The sequence below is a fragment of the Alosa pseudoharengus genome, unplaced genomic scaffold (assembly GCF_046254945.1).
Source record: "Alosa pseudoharengus isolate Yale_2024_CS ecotype anadromous, Long Island Sound unplaced genomic scaffold, YU_APseudo_1.1 YU_APseudo_1.1_scf_17, whole genome shotgun sequence".
Classification (NCBI taxonomy): Eukaryota; Metazoa; Chordata; class Actinopteri; order Clupeiformes; family Clupeidae; genus Alosa; species Alosa pseudoharengus.
This window is the reverse complement of record NW_027468640.1, coordinates 26760934-26780831: the sequence shown is the minus strand read 5'-3', so window position 1 is coordinate 26780831 and position 19898 is coordinate 26760934. Positions and strand designations below refer to the sequence as shown.

Genomic DNA, 19898 nt, shown 5'->3' with positions numbered 1-19898 from the left:
AGAAAAGAGACAGGAAGGGGAGGAGATGGGAGAAAAGGCAGCGGAAAGGTAGTGGAAAAGAGATCGGAAAAGAGAGAGAGAGAGGGGAGGGTCAGGAGTGGCCATGTATGACTGGGCAACTGTTGTCATGGAAACGAACAGGTGGTAAAGACAGGCTGTCACATGTGTGTGTGTGTGTGTGTGTGTGTGTTGGTGGCCTGGAGCATGTATTATCTACAATTGGGAGATCGGTGTCGCCTGCGGTGATCTTTCATATAGATTAGATTGTGTACTGAAGTATATACTGTATATATGCATGGACAACTGCTCAGTGTAGCACTAATGCATCATTAGAGAGATTTTGTCACACATTTTTGTAGTGATTTAATTATATGATATACTTTTTATTTAGGAAAATATGTTTGACCGGTCTGGTGTAGCATTAATTTATTATTAAGCCTAATTTATTAATGCTATAGTAGCCTATTAATATACCTCTGGGTTTAATTGTGTCAGATACACAACATTATAACTAACACAAATTTCACTTACGTGCTCTTACAGAGAATATGGACATCACTGTAGACATCTTTATAAACGGTAGGGAGTATTCATTTACAACACAAGTTGTTGTCAAAATCGTGAAGAGTACAATTTGTGCCTGTTTCATGTTTAGATAGATTAGGGAGCTGCTGAATGTTGCTTCGGAAACACAGATAACTACAGTATGTGTGTATGCTGTTTGAGATGAGATCTGTTCTGTGTCTTTCCATGACACTATAGTTTACAGAATTAGTGGTTTTACCACACCAAACCTTGCTCAGGGTCACATTCTGATTTGACTTGACAGCTTAATAAGTGTGTGGGTAGCAATGGGTCTGGCTGACTTGGGTTGCTGCTTAACTGTAAAATATCTTTGTATGTATGTGTACGTGACTGGGTGGGGAATTTGACAAGCTGGATGTTTGGAACTTGTGGTGGTGTTTTCCACTCCATTCCATTCCAAATTCCTGCACCTCAGCTGACATTATTTTCCTTCCATATCCATGTGGCATATCGTATAATGTATTTATATTCTCCACTTGATCGGTTTCGGATACATGGATGTTGATGTCTCTGTTTAGTGAGTGGACTGTATGCTGCTGTATGCTGCTTTGCTTTGAACCATGAGTGTGGTAGGAGTCCTGCATAGTCTTCCTATAGGCTGCTTTGCTTTGAACCATGAGTGTGGTAGGAGTCCTGCATAGTCTTCCTATAGGCTGCTTTGCTTTGAACCATGAGTGTGGTAGGAGTCCTGCATAGTCTTCCTATAGGCTGCTTTGCTTTGAACCATGAGTGTGGTAGGAGTCCTGCATAATCTTCCTATAGGCTGCTTTGCTTTGGTCTTGGAGCAGGAAAGGATTGTGAACTAAGGAAGGAAAGAGCAGGGCAGTGCTGACAATGTGTGTGTGTGTGTGTGTGTGTGTGTGTGTGTGTGTATGTGTGTGTGTGTGTCTGTGTATGTCTGTGTGTGTGTGTGTGTGTGTGTGTGTGTGTGTGTGTGTGTGTGTGTGTGTGTGTGTGTGTGTGTGTGTGTGTGTGTGAGTTTGTGTGTGCGTTAGTGTGTGTGCATGTGCGTGTGCATGTATGTGTGTGTACAGGGTGATCCTGCCAAAAAACAGACCCCAAACACTTCCTGTCTTTCACCAACGACACATTGGAGGAAGCATGCAGTCTCCTCCTTGAATTCGCCCTCTCTCCCTCTCTCTGTTCCCCCCCTCCCTCTCTCCCTCTCCCCCTCTCTCTCAGCAGTTGTCTCTAGCGTTTCTTTTCGATCAGTGTCATAACTTCTGTTCCATTCCCTCGTAGCTTTCCCTCTCTCGACCTCCCTCTCCTCACTCCTTCGCTCCTTCCCTCCTTTCACCCACTTCTTCAGTGTTCACACCCTCTGGACTGCTGTAACTCTTGGAGTTTACCCCAGACTCTGTTGTGTTCATGTCCACGGGACACGCAAAACGCCGGAGATGTTGAGGAGCGCAACAGGTAGGATTACGGAACAGAACCGCGAGCGATGGGAGTGACCTGCTGGCTTTGCGCTTTAAGCTTTCGCAAAGAGTCTGCTTGTTTTTTTACAGGTTGTTATGGATATTCATAATTTATGTATTGTTTGATAGGGATGTAGCTTGGTATAGAGATAGTGTATGAGAGAGAGAGAGAGAGAGAGTGTGTGAGAGAGAGAGAGAGAGAGAGAGACACTGATTTCATTTCGGCACTATTATGAGTTGATAACATGTGTGCTCTTCAGACATTTCGTCTGTTGAACTTCACCTTGTTTGTCCCTTCATTTAAGTTAGTGTGGAGCGGATGTCTTAGAGTTTTTATGTACGTTTAGTTCCTCTTTCTGTTTATATATCTGTATGTGTACTGAGAGAGAAAATGTGTCTGTCTTGATGGTTGGGTGTTGGGAGCTTTGCTACAAGGTTTGTAGCAGCCTCAACTTATTTCACGGAATCTTGGCACACCTATGAGAAAGTGACCTGGAGGTCATAGGAGGTCATGGTAGTAACAGTAACACACACACAAGCAAGCAAGCAAGCAAGCATGTACACACACACACACACACACACACACACACACACACACACACACACACACACACACACACAAGCAAGCAAGCATGTACACACACACACACACACACACACACACACACAAACACACACACACACACACACACACACACAAGCAAGCAAGCATGTTCACACACACACACACACACACACACACACACACACACACACACACACACACACACACACACACACACACACTGTTGCTGTTTTAAAATAAGAAATGTTGTTTCTCATCAATGACTTGTTGGTTGCGTTCTCGTGGATTAATGAAGAATAAACATTCAAGCATTCTTCTACATTTATTGTGGATGATTATTTCATCCCATTTCATTCCCATGTATGTGTTTTTGTGTGTGTGTGTGTGTGTGTGTGTGTGTGTGTGTGTGTGTGTGTGTGTGTGTGTGTGTGTTTGTGTGTGTGTGTGTGTGTGTGTGTGTGTGTGTGTGTGTGTGTGTGTGTGTGTGTGTGTGTGTGTGTGTGTGTGTGACGTGCGTGCATATGTGTACAGTTTATACATACACACACACACACTAATATGAGTGTATTTACAGCAGTTTATATTAATATAAGACATCCAAAAACAGACACCCATAGATTTCCTGGCACGTTTCCAGACATGCTCCACGTGCTCCAAACTGGCCATGACTAGCTGACTAATTATGGATGTGTAATGAATGGGGGAGAAATTAAGCTTCATAGAATTTTTATGCAAATGAGTTTCTAAATGAGTGTCTATGCCTTTGAGTGTCACAGCTCTGACTGCAAGCTCTTTCACACGTGTGTGTGTGTGTGTGTGTGTGTGTGTGTGTGTGTGTGTGTGTGTGTGTGTGTGTGTGTGTGTGTGTGTGTGTGTGTGTGTGTGTGTGTGTGTGTGTGCATGCGTGCGTGCGTGCGTGCGTGCATGCGTGCGTGTGTGTGTGCGTGTGGTCACTTGTGTCTCTCTCACCAGTCCCGTCTGTAAGCTGCAGTGAAAAAATAAAGTCTGGGAAGTAGAGAAGAGGATATGAAGGTTAACACAAGTGTAGACCACCAACTGGCATGGGCAAGCACGTGTGCATATGCACATTTAATGGGTGCCCATGCCAGAGTGAAATCTGAGCCAATGATGGACAAAGCCACCACAGTTAACGAACAAATGAGGACATGTGTTCTGTGTTCATGCTGTGTGTGTGTGTTTGTGTGCATGAGAGAGAGAGAGGGAGAGAGAAAGAAAGAGAGAGAGAGAGAGAGAGAGAGATACCTAATCAGGCATGTTGATACTGCACACATGTGATATGCTTCTTTTTGTCCTCTGCTTAGAAACACACTCGTAATCACTTGTTGTGGTCTGGTAAGATTGGTAGGTAAGTGTCAGAGAAACCAGACTGTTGCACAGATTTAAAAGCATAAGAAAAAGACTGATGTACTGATAATGTATGTCATTGGACCTACAGAAGTCAAAATCTATAGCTATATGCTCAGCCTTTTAGGAATTTGGTCCTCTCTCAATGTATAGAATGCATTAGGCTGAACCTTCTTGTTTAGTTTTCATATAGAACTAACCCCAGGGAGTTTACTGGGAAGGGAAGATATTCAGTCATGCTTTATTTCCATATGGAAATCTTTGTTTTCAGCTCTCAAAGTTTGTTATGCGTGTGTATGTGTGTTTGTGTGTATGTATGTGTGTGTGTGCGTGTATGTGTGTGTGTCTGTGTGAGACACTACTCTAAGATGTCTTACTCTGTCGCTGTCGGCGGCCCTGTGCAATCCTTGTGTGTCTGCTTGCCCTTTTCTCTTCCCCCCTCTTTGTTGGCCTCTAAAAGCATATTCCATCCTTCCATGTGTATCCCATAGGCCCCTTTTTAGAGCGCTATTGCGGCAGGCTGAGTGGAAGCCGTGGTGATGTTTACCGAGCTCAAAAAGAGAGAGAGAGAGAGAAAGAGAGAGAAAGAGAGAGAGAGAGAGAAAGAGAGTGTGCCAGCCCACTCCCCACAGGATTGTTGTGCTGAGTGCACTGTATGCATTTGCCAGTGTGTGTTTGTGTTAGTGTATGAGTGTGTTATGTGTGTGTTAGTGTACCAGTGTGTTAGTGTATCAATGTGTTAGTGTATGTGTGTGTTAGTGTACCAGGGTGTTAGTGTCAGTGTGTTAGTGTATGTGTGTGTTAGTGTATCAATGTGTTAACGTATGAGTGTGTTAGTGTACCAGTGTGTTAGTGTCAGTGTGTTAGTGTATGTGTGTGTGTTAGTGTATCAGTGTGTTAGTGTATTAGTATGTTAGTGTATGTGTTTGTGTTTGTGTATGAGTGCACTGTTTTCGTGTATGTGTGTGTTAGTGTATGTGTGTGTTAGTGTATGTGTGTGTATGTGTGTGTGTTAGTGTATCAGTGTGTTAGTGTATCAGTGTGTTAGTGTATGAGTGTGTTAGTGTATGAGTGTGTTATTCAAAGCTGTGTGTACAATGATAATAGCCACTCCCTTTCATGAGCTCATTTCAGGTTTAGCACACTGTTTGGAGTCTTGTGTGGCCTAGCCTGTGGGGGTTGGTTTGTATAAATCTCTGCATGAGGCAAGAGGACACTCCAGCTGTCTGTGCAGTTTTTGCCATTACTTTTTTAGCCATTTATTCTATCAATAGTGATTCTTCCTTTTTTGTTAGTTTTGTGTGGTGTGTGTGTGTGTGTGTGTGTGTGTGTGTGTGTGTGTGTGTGTGTGTGTGTGTGTGTTTACAAAAGTATGTGTTGGTCGATGTGTGTGTGAGTCTGCCAGAGCCTTATCAGGCCTGCAGCTCCAGAAATGTGAAGCTACCAGGTTTATTCCCTTCCTCTGTTTACCCATGAGGGCCCCTGGCTAAGACACCTTAGCCAGAATGACTTTGCTAACTGTGCTAGCTTCAAAGACACAACACTTATTCTGTCTGCCCGTGGCAGTATACAGGAAGTACATCAAGAGCAGTTTCCTGTCATTTCTGCCTGTCAGACAATGGGCCCTGGAAGTCATCTGAAGAGGTCTCCATCCTTATTCATGTCCTTATTGGAGTTGATCTCTGACACGTTCTCAGGGCCACAGGTACCGTACCATGTTACAGATTCTGTTTGGATGTGCCGTTTTCAGATTCATACAATATCCTACGACTTCCACATGGGAGAGTTGGTCTTTCCTTGGGATAGTGTGTGTGTGCTCTGTAAAACACAACACACCCAAATTGTCTGACATTGAACAGGCTTTTTTCCCAGTTTCCCAGCACATCCAAAGAAAAGCACGGTGGCAGGAGGCCAACTTGCTGACATCATAACGGTGTCTTCCTGTGGGATTGTTCTGGAGACTGTTTGTATAAACACAGCTCGAGTCAGAAGACGGAACCATTAAGCAGTGAACACAACACACAGAACCTACCCAATGGATTTGCACGCTAAGGTTACACTAATGATTTGATTTTGTGCCCTTGACTTGGAGTTTGTTTGATGTCCAATGTTAAGAACTTGTGTGCTTAGACCACAAGATGCAGATTATTCATACAACAAGTTAAGGACAATGGTATATGGATGGGAAAAATAAATAAAGAAAGAAATACCTTGGGTGTCCTTCATGCCCTATAACATATATACTAGGCCCTCTTGTGTTGAATGCATTTGTTTATGGACTGTGAGGTTCCAATAGTTCACTCGCATCGGTACGCAGAACTACGGGAATGGGTGGAGGTCTGCGCTCTCCCGAGTGCACCTCTAGTTATTCTATGGTACTGAGTGTAAATCATGAGCTATTACAAGATGTGTGACGTTTAGTCTCAAGTACATGACACGTGGGAAATTATTAATATCTGTGTGTCTCTCTCAGATGGGCAGGTATGAATGGGAGAGGTGTTCAGTTGGGTGCAATCTGCAGCCTCAATTCTAGAAGGTACTAAATCCTACAGTACGTACTGTCAGGCTCAGCATGCTCTACCTTTATGTCCCCCAGGAGAACAAAGCAAAGTCCTTATAGGCAAGTCTCCCCCACTCTGCGGCCATCTAGGTAACGCACTTTGGGCAGTTATCAGGCAGCTATTTTCCTATTGAAGCAAATGGGGAGGCATACGTAAGGGTTACTTACATTACAGGAAGGGAGGGGGGATATGTGTAGACTACTGCCACAAACTAACCCCATGCATTTCTATGGAGGATTCTTTGAGTGCTGTGTCTCATTAGAAAATCTCTGAAAAAAGTCTCCCTGTGAATCAGCTGCACCAACTGAATATACTGAGCGAAGTTCTTCATGGCTTATGCCTTGTGAATACTTTGTTGCTGTTACTTGATCTGTCTCTGACCTGGTGGATGCATTTTGGAACTCTTCAAGTTGAGTGTTCAGTTGACTGCAGTGCTTTCAGTTGAGTTGTGTTTGTGTTTCCATGTCTTTTGGGAGAGCTCTTTCTGACACCTCTTTGCTGTCTCAATTAAAAGTTTTCAAAGTTTAGCCCGTGCCTGTGGTTTCTGCATCTGTGCTCGTGTTGACCCGTGAGAGATATAACCACTGTGGATGGCGTATCCATGGAGACAAGAGAAACAGAATAAAAGTCTCCTATTACTGCCATAACTATGAGATCTCATCATCCCTGGTCCTTCTCCAGCCTAGTATGGCCTAACTGGCCTGATAATATTTTCCAGCCCTAGGCTGCAGCTATGCTGAGGAAGCATGCTTCAGCGGTAGCGCAGTGTGAGAGTAACTTAGTGCTCTGTACAGTGTCTCAGTAGCGACAGACTATACAATCATTGTAGCGTTGTCAATAATGTGGAAAAACAAACAAAAAAGCTCTAATTAAAACCAAATGAAGTTTTGTGTTACACTGTATTAAAACATACGTTCATTGTCTGTTGTCTCTTCAAATCTTTGCATATTTTGGTAAAAAAAAGATACTGCTTGTATTTCAGAGGGTGCATTCTGATCGTTGCTTTCAGCATTGTGTTGCAGCTTGGCTCTCACTGATCAGAATAGCACCCCAACACCTTGGAGACCTAACCGCCAATCAGCACATTTCATCACACGTGCATGGGAGAGAAAAATGATTGGCTGTTGAGCAGAAGTATCAACAACCACTAGCATCTCACCCTGTACTTTTAAGTCATTTGATCATCTTTCAAGCCTTGTCCTTTGCTGATGTTCTTGATGATTCGGTCGTCATTCCCTCTTACACTATGGTGGACTCCAGAGATGGTGTAAGTCTGGTTAAATAAAACAGCTGTGACACAGTACTTGTTTTCTTTAATCCATTACTACCTTAAAGGATTAACCCTATGTTCTCTATCTTGTTGTTTCCCCTGTTGATTGTTGTCTATTGGTGCAACTCTTAGAATCTCTTCTCCCATCTGCCCATTCGAGTCTTTGTTATTCCACCATCTGTGGGCCTGGAGGTTAGAGACATGAACAAATTAAATCCAACAAAGCCTACATGGTTAAATCTTGACTTGCTCTAGACACTACTAGTCACTAATATAAGATTCTACATTTTTGCATCGCCTCTCCAATGCATAATTATGCCGTGGAAGTCTTGTGATTGTCTTGAAGAAGTAATTCATCAAGCTAGTGGAAGTTACAAGATTGTCTTGTGATTGTCTTGATGAAGTAATTCATCAAGCCAGCAGTATATATTTGACTAATTAGATATGTCACCGACACCAGACAAAGGTTTTGGCATAATAGACAATGGTCTTCTTGGCTAGACTCTATTTGCCTGTGCTAAGAGGTAGTGGACATGTGCGTGCATAACTTTTTGCATTTTGATTAACAGAAAGAATGCTGCATACCACCACTGAGAGCTGTACGGATTCACAGCTGAATCTACCAACTAACCGAAAATATATGGTGTGTGTGTGTGTGCAGTGACCGCCTTTGGTGGTGGTGTGTGTGTATGCACTGTCGTGAAATATCTCATGCTGGTGGTAAAGTGTGAAGCTTGCTTATTTTAGCACAGGAAAAGTAACACTAGTCATCCTGATTGGAATAGGAAACTTGCAACCAACTTGGTGTTGGTTAACACCTCGCTAAAATTGACTCCTGGTGTTCTAGAGAAGAAGTCAGTGTCTTTAGTTTTGTCTTTTTTACAATGATAAATGTTGCCCAAGAATCAATCTGTTATTAGAAGGGTTGTAGTAGAGACTATATGCAAGTAAACACAGTTTATCCACCTCTGAAATTTATCCACCTCTTATTAGAGTTTAAACTCTCAAAAGAGTTTATTTACCAAATGCAACTTTTACCATTCAAAAATATCACTGTATTATCCACATTTACAATATGTACACTCATCAACACTCTAGGAACCATTTAATACCACTGGCATTGTTATAAACATTGCACAATAACCTACACCATTATCAAACATGTTCTGAATGCCTTTTAAAAAAATTGATACCGCATGATGCAGTCCATCTTACTGTGACTGTGATCATAGAATTCATAGTTTACCCACCTCTTATTTGACCACTACACCCCTGCTTATTAAGCCACTCACACTAAAACAGGTCTTAAAATCATAGAACGTAACTCCCTACTGCTTCACACCTTGTACAGCTGCCACATCTACAGACTATGTTTCCTTATATTTTCACCCAAAATAACACATATGACCATAATAAATAAGACAAAATATGTTCTTAATAATTCAATGAAAGGGACACTCTGGTTTAACAACAACCTTGGGTCTAGTTGTAGATGATGCAGTTAAGTCTAGTTTGAGTTTGTGAGAAATTAACTTCCTTTAATATAACTATGTTGTCTATATTCTTCATGAAGTGTATGTGCTTGTATCTGAACATGAACCCTTCTAGGGAGCCAAATATATTTTGAGGTCCAATAAACATTAACCTGACAAGAATTCTTCATTAGTGCTAGTCCATCTTAACAAATGTAATTTATTATGTAGTGACAGACTACTCCATGATGTCTTTCTCGGATGGTCGTCCTCCTCACTCTGTGTGCTAAGCACTGCCTGATGGTCGTCCTTTTATCTCAGCCCTTTCACTATTTCAGTCCCCTTAAATCATTTGGGTTATGTAACAGCAAGCAAGCATATTAATTCCTCTTTGGAGAACTGCTGCTGAACTTGTGATTAAATGTACACAGCGAACACCATGGGGCTATGAACAGTCTGTTCTTCTGCTCTCTCTCACTCTTTTTCCTCATCCCTCTCTCCACTTTCACTTCCCCGTCTCACTCTCTTCTGTCCTTCTGTCCTCTGCTCTTCGACTTGGTGAAATTGTTTGTGCCTACAAGATACGGAGGCATATGGGCATGGTAGAGATTCGTCATTTTTGTTTTCAAACCTTTTCGTTGCTTTTTTATTTTATAAAAGCTCTCCTAAGGGATCATACTGTAGTCCCTAGCATTGGCACCAATATAACATAACGTCACTGTGTTGCACCTCTGTCATTCTATCTATTTTTCAATCAGAAATAGGGACTTAGAACTTGGACTCTTTTTTAATTTTTGTGAATAATGTAAGCCTGATTTTTTTTTTTTGAGAAACAGAGGGAGTGATGAATTCTCATGACTGCTGTTCTCTCCACAGGAGTATTGGTGGAACACTGTAATTGTGACTCTGGCTCCGAACCCCTCGCCATGTCTATGAGCCCATACTTAAGACAAAATTACACACAGCCCTCTTAAGAGAAAAACATTCATTCATGTGATGATGGAAAAACAAAAAGCAAATTTATACTACTTGAATTTACTACTACATTTTAGAATGTTTACTGCATCTGCAGAGCCAACTGAATTTTTGCTTTGATCTGTCTTGCTGCCTAAGCACACAAACACATCAGAGCGCTAATGAATTAATTGTCGTAACGATTACGGTCTCGCCACTGCTTGATTTGCTTGCTAGAAATCACTTCCTCTGGCATTGCTCGTTAGCTTTCTGACATCTCTGGGTATATTAACCATGTAAATGTCATCCATTTTTATTTGCGTACGATGTATCTCCCTCCCTGCTCACTCCATTTATCTTGTTCTCTCCCATTCTCTCCTTTTTTGCATCTCTCCATCTCCTCCCTCTCTCCTCCCTCTCTCCTCCCTCTCCCCTCCCTCTTTGCCTCTCTTCCTTCCTACCAGCCAACACCAACTTGGACTCGGAGAGCAAGCGAACGGCCCACTTCCAATCGTCATGGCAACAGCATGTGAATGTGTTCGGCTCGTGGAGTAGGCCGGAGTGTGTGCAGGAGCTGCATCAGGAAGCTCAGCTCAACCTGCAGAGCCTGCTGCAAGGTAAGGGAGGCTGCCCGGGGAATGGAACCGTTCGGATGGGGACGGTGACAGCTAGGGATGCTCAGGGTATCGCTGGGGAGGGAAAGCAGATTTTCTCTAGCTTGGTGTGTCTCCTTATCCTCCTTGTACAGAGCAGTGGCTCAGTGAGTGTGTGTGTTTGTGTCTGTGTGTGTGTGTGTGTGTGTGTTGTTGATATGTGCTATGTCTGTGTATGCATGCGTGTCCCCTCCCATGCTGCATCTTGCCTGTGAGAAGTCGTGTTTGTACTCCTCCCCTTCCAGTGGATTTTACTCTGTTTTTAATCCATGATCTGTCACCACCTCTCTTTTCCCCTCTCTCTCTCTCCCTCTCTCCCTCCCTCTCACTCTCTCTCTCTCCCTCTCTCTCTCTGACTCATTCACCCTCGTGCTTACCCTTGCCTGTGATCTATTAGATTTATTGTGATTTGCGGAAGACACCCAGACTCCTCTCCTCTCCTCCGCCGCTGCTCTGCCTCTCTCTATGCGATCAAATGAATGCATCGATGCAGATGCCCAGTGTGTGTGTGTGTGTGTGTGTGTATGTGTGTGTGTGTGTGTGTGTGTGTGAGTGTGTGTGTGTGTGTGTGTGCATGCAGAGACTCTAATTCTCCTCTTCCCTCCTCTCTCCTCCTGCTGGTCTCTCTGCCGTTGCCTGCTCCTTCTCTATCCCTTCCCTTCCGGTTTGCTTGTGTTCTACACTCCTGATTGATGATGTTGACTGATGCATACAGAATGAGATACTGTGCCCAGCTTGTGTTTGTGTTCTAGTGTTTGTGTTTATTTTTGGATGTGTTGGCTGTTTTGTACTGTATGTATCGATAGCTACACATACTGTGTACTACATAATGTACAGCCATCCACAAGCCCTTGGCGCTCAGCATGAACAGTGTGTACTGTTATGGAGATGCCACTCAGTTATACTAGGTGGTCTATGTGTCCGCCGGATTCAGACCAGTAGCCGAGTATGCTTGTGTGTATATCTGCAAATTCCTCATCTCCTGTTCCTCTTCATCAGTGAAGAACAATTTATATTTTCATTACAATTCATATTTACTAGAATTTAGGGAATATATTTGTTTTTGTTAATAGTTGCCATCCATTAACATTGATTTAGTATAAACATTTCATATATTTATTTGGGTTTTAAGGTTCTTACGTTTAAGTGCAGCTTTAGTCTTTTTCTGATCTTAGAGGTTGTGTTTTCTTGAATATTGCATTTTATTTATATTAAATACTAATACTCTAGACCTGATGTACAAGAAATTGTCTGGTAATCTGTTTCTATCTGTAGAAAATGGTTACTTAATATTTTTCCATGCATACAGTATATTTCAGGGTCTCAGATGTTGGTCCCAACCTGTCTGACAGCTGGTGTAAACCTTTGAGTGAAAGCAACCAACCTGTAAACCATAATTAGCATCTGGAACATGCCATAAGGAAGCGTGAATATATGTGCATGTCCATTTATAGTGAAAAGAGTTAGATACTGTATGCCTCTACCATGTCTAAAATTTTGATTTGTTTGTTTGATTTTAAGTTTCTTAAGTTTTTGCATTTTTTTATTTTTATATCTTTTTTTACATTTATTTTCGTCTCCCGATATCTTTGCTTCTCTATTTTCATCGTATATAACAGAAAACAAAGACATAACAGATAACAGGAAACAAAATGCAAGACCCCGGTTTCCCACCAAAGCAACTAAACAATCGGCTTTGCTGCTCTCCTTTCCTTCAGTGCATAATGTGTCTGTGCACATTTTAAAACCAGTGTTATACTTGTTCTGATGACCTCTTAATAAAAGGCACTGTGGCTTTAAGCTAACCTGGTGTTGCACTAGAGGCCTTGGGCTCTGCAGACCATTGAAGCATGGGGCTGTCCAAATGGACCTGGTCAAGAATTCATTCAGGTTAACTCATTCTCTAAGCGTAGCCAGATAACCTGACCTGCCAGTAAACAAAAGAACATGGGTGCCCTACAAGCCCACGTCCCTGAATGGCTACAAATTGTAAATGTTCAATGATGAAGGGAAAAAATGGAATGGAAGACAAATAAGATGAAACAAGCACAATCAAATGACCTCAATGGACAAGAAAGAGGCATTGTACCCCCCCAGCCCCCTCCCCTCGTTCCTTAGCCAGAGACACAAGAGAGAGTGACCCATTTTCCTATGAAGGGGGCTTGGAGCCTCATCTGGTTATGCATTCAGTGGATTTGCTGTTTTCATAGGCACGGTGGATTTATGAACACTTGGGTGCATGCCTGATGACAAGGCCTGCCTGTCTAGACAGGACAAACGATTGGCTGATTGGTCAAGAGGCAGCACTGATTGGTTGTTTGGGACAGGAGATGTTTGTCTCCAATTAGTGATCAGCTGATAGGCCCAGGCGAGGACAGTGAAGGGGGAGGGTGGAAGGTGTGCCTCGCATACCTTCAGAACTTCCCGTCTCAGTCTCCTGCTGACCTCTTGCCTCTGTCTCTAGTGCATCCCTGTGGTAAGTTCAAAAATGCAGACTACTCACAATTCTGTACAGAAAATAAATATGTGGGATTGAAATGGGACTGAGAAAATTGGTGTAATATTTTGTGTGTTGACTTTGTGTTTGAAAACATTTTTGTGTTAAACAGAGTGTATCATCAGATGCCAGTAGATGGATTTTGTTTTCTCTTCAGTGCAGTTTAGAGACATGTTTGTGTACTATGTTAACAGTTGTGTATAATAGGTCTTTTTGGAAGCAAACTGTTTTTAGATAGAGGAGAAAGTTACCTATGAACGGTGCAGATGGACCCATTAAAAGTGGATTATGGGGGGCCTGGTGTGGAATGTCTTGCCTTGGGGTGAGGAGAGATGCTATGTCTTTCAAAACAGCCGTTGCCCCTCCAAAGAGGCAAACTAATAGACCAACATTCTGTAGGAGCACTTATAACACCAACAGTCTTTTTATCATGCAGTCTTTTAAGAGTCTGATTGCTATATGAAATGAAGTATTTGTCAGTTTCAAAGCATACTTCTAATTCTGGCTGGTAATGCTTACTCAATTCAAAAGAAATTGAGTTTTTGAATTTACTTATAAAACAACTAAAATTATTATTAATCAGTGTATATTGTAGAATGCAAGCGTATATAGAGGCAAGATATTGAAATACTCAGACAACAGACACATACAACACTGTGACAATATAGGGGACAACTGTTTGTTTGACATCATTAAGGCATCATTGGTTGAATATCTAGAGAAGCCCCTAAAGAGGTGAGTGTTGAGATCAGTTTTGAAGGCGGATATGGAGGAAGGTCACGGAGGGATTGTGCATCATCCTCTTCTAATCTATAACCCACCAGCTGTGAACATTCTAAAAAAACTCCGTCCTCCATACTGCAGGAGCTTGGTGAAAAAGAAAACAATGTGTATAGCCTGCCCCCTCTGGGCAACCTGGAGACTCTGCTTGAGGCTATTGTTAACTCAAGTAGCATTCCACTTTTTTTTCCCCCTTCAGAACACCCACCATTGCTAAGCAACCCAAGTCTGGGAGGGAGACATCCTTGTTTTGCCATAGAGCAAGTCCCCCCCCCCCGCCCACCCCCACTCTATAGAACTACGGCTTGGTGGGAGAGTGGGAGAATGGGGTATGTGGGATTGAGAGGAGGGGCGAGTTTCAGAATGGGAGGGGTAAAAGGAGGGGATAAGTGTGGGGGTCTGGGGAATGGCTGCAGGGTGTGGGATGGGGGTTTAGAAAGAGCTGCTCTGGAATGGGAATAGCAATAACACTGTTTGCCAGGACCTCAGGGTACGTCCCACAGAGAGGGAGTGAGAGAAGGAGAAAGAGACAGAGAGTGAAAGAGAGCAGATCAAAGCTACAGTCGTGTTTGCATTGCTCTCACAGAGGCTCTTGTTGTTCATCAAATGCATTGTTGTGTTTTGTGGGTTGGGCAGACTTTGAGGAGCAGCTGTATGACAACAGAGTGACTGGACAGACGTTCCGCCACCCCTCCTCTCAAAGCTCCGAGGACACCTCTACAACGCTCAGCCGATCTCCTGGCGCACTCAGCAACAAGAGGCCGGAGTTCATCTTCCTGGTAACTTTCTGATTTTCTTTCTCCACCCGTGCACCTTATCAATGGAACTTGCTATGAGTCTTGCAGGAAAGACTTTTCACATTGTTAATTCATATTTTCTATCCTTTTGTTTATTCTTTCACCCAAGTTCTCACATCACAAGCCAACATCAAATCAGCTACAGTGTGTTTTAACTCTGCAAACGGTGTGTTGTTAAAAACAGCTGAATTACCATTTGAATCTGAAGTGCACCTATTTGCATTGTTTCTGTCTGTTCAGTAGTGTTATGTTGAGTTATTAGTAGTATTATGATGATGAAGCCTATAACTGATAACTCTGTGTGTGTGTGTGTGTGTGTGTGTGTGTGTGTGTGTGTGTGTGTGTGTGTGTGTGTGTGTGTGTGTGTGTGTGTGTGTGCGCGTGCACATGTTTGTGTGTGTGTGTGTGTGTGTGTGTGTATGTGTGTGTCCGTGCATGTGTGTGCGTGTGTGTGCGTGTGTGTGTCTGCTTAACCAGCCAGCGAATAAGCAGGTCAGTGAGGATGAGGCGGAGGCGTTAGGGTTTCATGCCCGAGATCCCACCTGTGGGTCAGAGCACCCCCTGCTGGGCTGGAGTGCCTCGCTGGGTCCCCCCGTGGCTGAGAAACCCCGCTGGCGCCTGGGCCGCAACACTCCCACACAGCTTGTGCCCATCGATGTATCAGGTGACGCAAAATAAAGACACTTCTTTCTTTTCAGGATTAGTTGTAGTCCACACATACACAATTGCCCTTACTGTTAGTTTCTTTGAAACCCATTAATAAGCATCTTCATCATCACAGTCTTCCGATATTCACTCTGTTCACTTCAGTTTTGTTACATTTGTGTCTTCTGTTCATCTTTGAACAGTCCAAATAACTTGCAAAACATTAACTAAAAAATGGGGGGGGGGGGGGCTGATTCCCTGAGAGGTGCCACTCTGTACCCAGCATGCCAACAATAACGAACAGGTAGCTGTTGCCATGGCAACTTCCAGTTCTTCCCTTGTCTTGGTCAGAGGACTGACAGGCATGAGGGGAAAAAAAGAGAGAGAGAGAGCGAGGGAATTTTTCATGAATGAAGCTGGCACACAGTCTGATGTGACAAGCCTCTTTGGGCGTATTCTCAGAATCTTAACATGAAAGCATGACAGATGTGCTAGCATTGGCAGGGTGAACGAAACGACAATAAAAAACAAGCAAAAGGGTGTTACATTTCCCTTGAGGTACCTCCAGTGTGGATGGTTACAGTCTAGTGAATACTGTGTGCCAACTGTCTACTCTTCAAACACCTGCAGAATATCTTTATATTTACTGCGGTCTAAGTAGTTTCATCATTTACTGAGGTATGCATCTAGTAAGCTAAAAACCGATCATTTGCCAAACCAATTCAGACCACAATCTTGAAAATTCTGATCTTTTTGTTCAACCATATACATCAAACAGCAGCCATTGTATATAATACCTCTGGTAACCTAAAAAAGCTCTTTCTTTTCATGCCCAGACCTTGAACTTATATATATTATACATGTAGACAAGATCATCATCCTTAGGGACTTGTTTGTCTGGCCTTCCATGGATTACGTGGATGGATATACTGTAGACCTCATTGCAGACCTCATTCAGGGTCACATCGTGACAACAGCGGTAAAGAGCTGTTGTGTATTGTTTAAACTGAAGAGGCCTTTATGTGGTTCTTTAGATGTCTAAATGTATCTACAGTAAATCTGGCTCAATTGAGAGTTTTTTTTTATATAAATATTGCCTCTTGATCCAAAGGAGGTGTGACAGTATGGAGTCTCCAAGCTTACTTTGCAAGGCATACAAGAAGGCTTTCTCTGTTGTCTTTTCGAATGTGTCCTTTGGTGAAATGAGCTGCTATATTCATGTATTACATGTGGGATTACAGGTGATGGCAAGATTCTGGGTGTTGACCTGATCCAGGGTGCCTGCTCTCCGGATTCCTCCCAGCCACGGTCCCTGCAGCCCAGCACGGAGGTCTCAGAGGAGCACCAGCTGGCCCTGAGGAAGACCCAGAGTGACCTGGAGCACAGTGTGCCCCCTTCCCCCAAGGCGCCCCCTGGCATGATGGACCAGGCCACCCTCATGTGCCCCAGCACCTCCTGGAACGGACCCAAGGGCTCCACCTTCTCCCCAGCCTGGAGCGACTCCTATAACTATGCCCTAGCACCTGGCTCTATGGCCAAGCAGTCCCCTTCCAAAACAGGTAGCATTGGGGGAGTAGGTGGAGGTGGAGGAGGAGGATTGCCATGTCCCTCCCAGACCTACTCAGGCCTGTCCGTGAGCTCGAGTTCTCATTCCAGCTCCTTCGCCTCCATCAACGAGCCCTCCGCACATCAGCGGGGGCATTCGGGCTGCCACGGGCTGGCGAGACGGCACGAGACGGAGGGGGCGGTCGCGGTCGCTCCAGGAAACGGCTACGGACACGTCGACCAGGACAAAAGGTCAATGCGCTCGAACGCTTTCAAGTTTCGAGAGCGCTCCCTGTCTACACCGACAGATTCCGGATCCTTCTGCTCAGCAGACAATATGTACTATCCAGCACAGGTGGCAGGTCCAACAGCCCATGAAGGAGAGACCTACGCCCTCCACTACCCCAGCGGCAGCTCAGAGGACAGCGCGAGCACGGACAACATGTCCGTGACTATGGCCCCAGACCTGGTCCCCGATGGCCGTTTGCGGACACGCTCCCGTAGCATCTCCCTGAAGAAGCCCAAAAAGAAACCGCCCCCACCCGTGCGCAGCGTTTCCCTGATGAAGAACCTGAGCAACGCCGCCGCCGGAGGCAGGGAGAGCCATTTCCGCGACGGCCGGCCCAAGAGCCTCCACATCCCCAGGGAGCACCATCTCCAGGAGTCCTTCCACCCGGAGTTCCTCATGGCGGTCAAGATGAAGCCGGACGTGGCGCTCGACCCTGCGCGGGGCTACTCTGAACCGGACGCCTCTCCGCGCGAGGGCATCCCGGAGCAGGAACGGGAGCTGGCACTGCCCGCACACTGGCCACTAAACGAGTGGAAGGCCAACAACAACGACGCATACCACTCGCTGTCCGGTTCCAGCACAGCAACGGGCACTACAGTCATAGAGTGCATGAAGGTACAAGGCAGCTCCGAGTCACTTGATTCCCACTCCACGTCCCGTGCGACGTCCCCGTCCCAACTCTCCATCGAAGCTGAGGTGAAAGTTTCGCCATTTAAGCCCCCTGGGCTCATGTCCCCGTCCAGTGGCTACTCGAGTCAGTCTGACACTCCGACTCCAACGATGCCGTCCGCTCTCAATACGGGGCCCTCTTTCATGGGCTGCAAGATGCGTCCCAAAATCCCAGAGAGGAAGTCCTCGCTCCCGGCCACCTCGCCACGAGAAAAGACCGCTCGGTCTCGTCTGTCCTTTGAGCTGCCCAGCGCCCAGCTGGACCTGTCGTCCGTCAAGCCCAAACCCAAAGCTGGCCGCCGTCACTCGGACACCTCCGCGGCCAGCAAGCCGGGCAAACTGAGCCCGAGTCAGTCCACGCTGCCCGTGGTCACCCAGACGGAGTTACGCAACATTCGACTACGCTCCGTTAGCCGATCGGAGCTCGAGGACAGCCCCGACGGAGCCTCGGACATCATCGAGGAGGAGCAAGGGCGTGACCTTAGTCCCCCCTGCACTCCTGACCCCAAACCGCCCAAACCCCCCGTGGCGATGAAACCGCCACTGCCCAAACGCCCGATCAACCTGATGTTCAAATCCCCCTCGTCCTCCCCGTTGGCGCCCGAGTCCCCTCCAGCATCTCCAGTGGACCGGCCCATGCCCGTGGGGAACATCTACATGGTGGTCAGGAAGCCCAAACCCAAGAGGCCACCTCAGTCCCCCGTAAGCCCGTTGCCCAGCGCAAACCAGGAGCACCAGTCCCAGTCCTATCTCCCGGCTCTACTGCCTGAGCTGGATCTGGAGCACGGCATCCCCATTGAGGAAGAGGAGGGTCCGCCTTCCCCCAGTAGCCCCGAGAAAGAGGACAGGAGCAAGACCCTTCCCAGCCACATGACCATCTCGTGCTTAGCTGAGCTAGATAAGCGGCGGCCTAAGGTGCCCCCGCCCGTGCCCAAAAAGCCCAGCGTCCTTCTGCTGCCGTCCCCGTCTTCCACGCAAACCAACGGAATTGCGAGCCAGCAGCTTCTTCCCTCCAACAGCGATTCAGAATGTCCAGTCAGTGCGCTGGAGCCGGTGTCCGAACCCGAGGAGGTCCATCAAGTTGAGAACCCAGTAGTTGAGGCTGACACTCCAAAGGATTCCACTCCTCCATCAGATGTACTAACACTGGCTGCTGGAACAGTGACAGGTTTGTTTAAGTTTAATACAGTACCGTCAAAGAGCTGGAGTGTTGAACTGCCCATTACAGATGAACTATGTGCTTTTCTTGTAAAGTGCTAGTAAAGTAAAGTAATGTGTGCGTCTGTTTTATTCAGATACTAGTGAATGTTATTTACTTATTTAACATCATCGGTGTTGGCTAATTTATGTCTATTTTTCCCCAGAAGTCCCAGAAAGCCCTATGGAGGCAAACAGCTCCATTGGAGATAAGAATGAGCTACACATAACTGAGGAGACAGAAGATGATGTTTTAACTCCCACTCCCACAACTCACACCACCGAGGACCTCTTCACCATCATTCACCGGTACGGCACACAACTGATTACAGACATGTAGCCACAAGCTTCTACACTTGTGATGTATATGTGCCACAACTCAGACGGGAGGTGCACTTGCAGACAACGGATAAAGTTCAAAGTAGAGTTTAATTTGTTCAAAGTTCAACAAAGGCAAAGGCTGTGGCAAGGCTTCAGGACGAAGATCCACAGTGATAGCTCTTAATCAAAACACGGTTCAAAATATACTCTGAAAACCAAAGAGTTCTCAATTATTTACAAACAGGAAAGAACACAAGAGCCAATAAACTGTAATGCAAAAGGTCAGAATCCAAACAGTGTTCTTTGGGAAGTTTG

The 19898-nt window shown here is 45.0% G+C and overlaps 1 protein-coding gene across 2 annotated transcripts in view; it reads left to right on the top strand.

Moving 5' to 3' along the window:
• Nucleotides 1–19898, top strand: part of nhsl2 (NHS-like 2) — a 57413-nt gene that overhangs the window by 34702 nt on the left and 2813 nt on the right. The window contains exons 1-6 of one of the 2 annotated variants that reach the window (XM_076289136.1): nucleotides 1871–2001; nucleotides 10655–10807; nucleotides 14757–14899; nucleotides 15395–15581; nucleotides 16804–19233; nucleotides 19430–19571. In XM_076289136.1, coding sequence (XP_076145251.1) covers nucleotides 1983–2001; nucleotides 10655–10807; nucleotides 14757–14899; nucleotides 15395–15581; nucleotides 16804–19233; nucleotides 19430–19571 — 3074 coding nt within the window. In that variant the 5' untranslated portion in view covers nucleotides 1871–1982. Of the gene's footprint in view, nucleotides 1–1870; nucleotides 2002–10654; nucleotides 10808–14756; nucleotides 14900–15394; nucleotides 15582–16803; nucleotides 19234–19429; nucleotides 19572–19898 lie in introns of those variants that run through there. The other variant, XM_076289135.1, reaches the window with a different exon arrangement.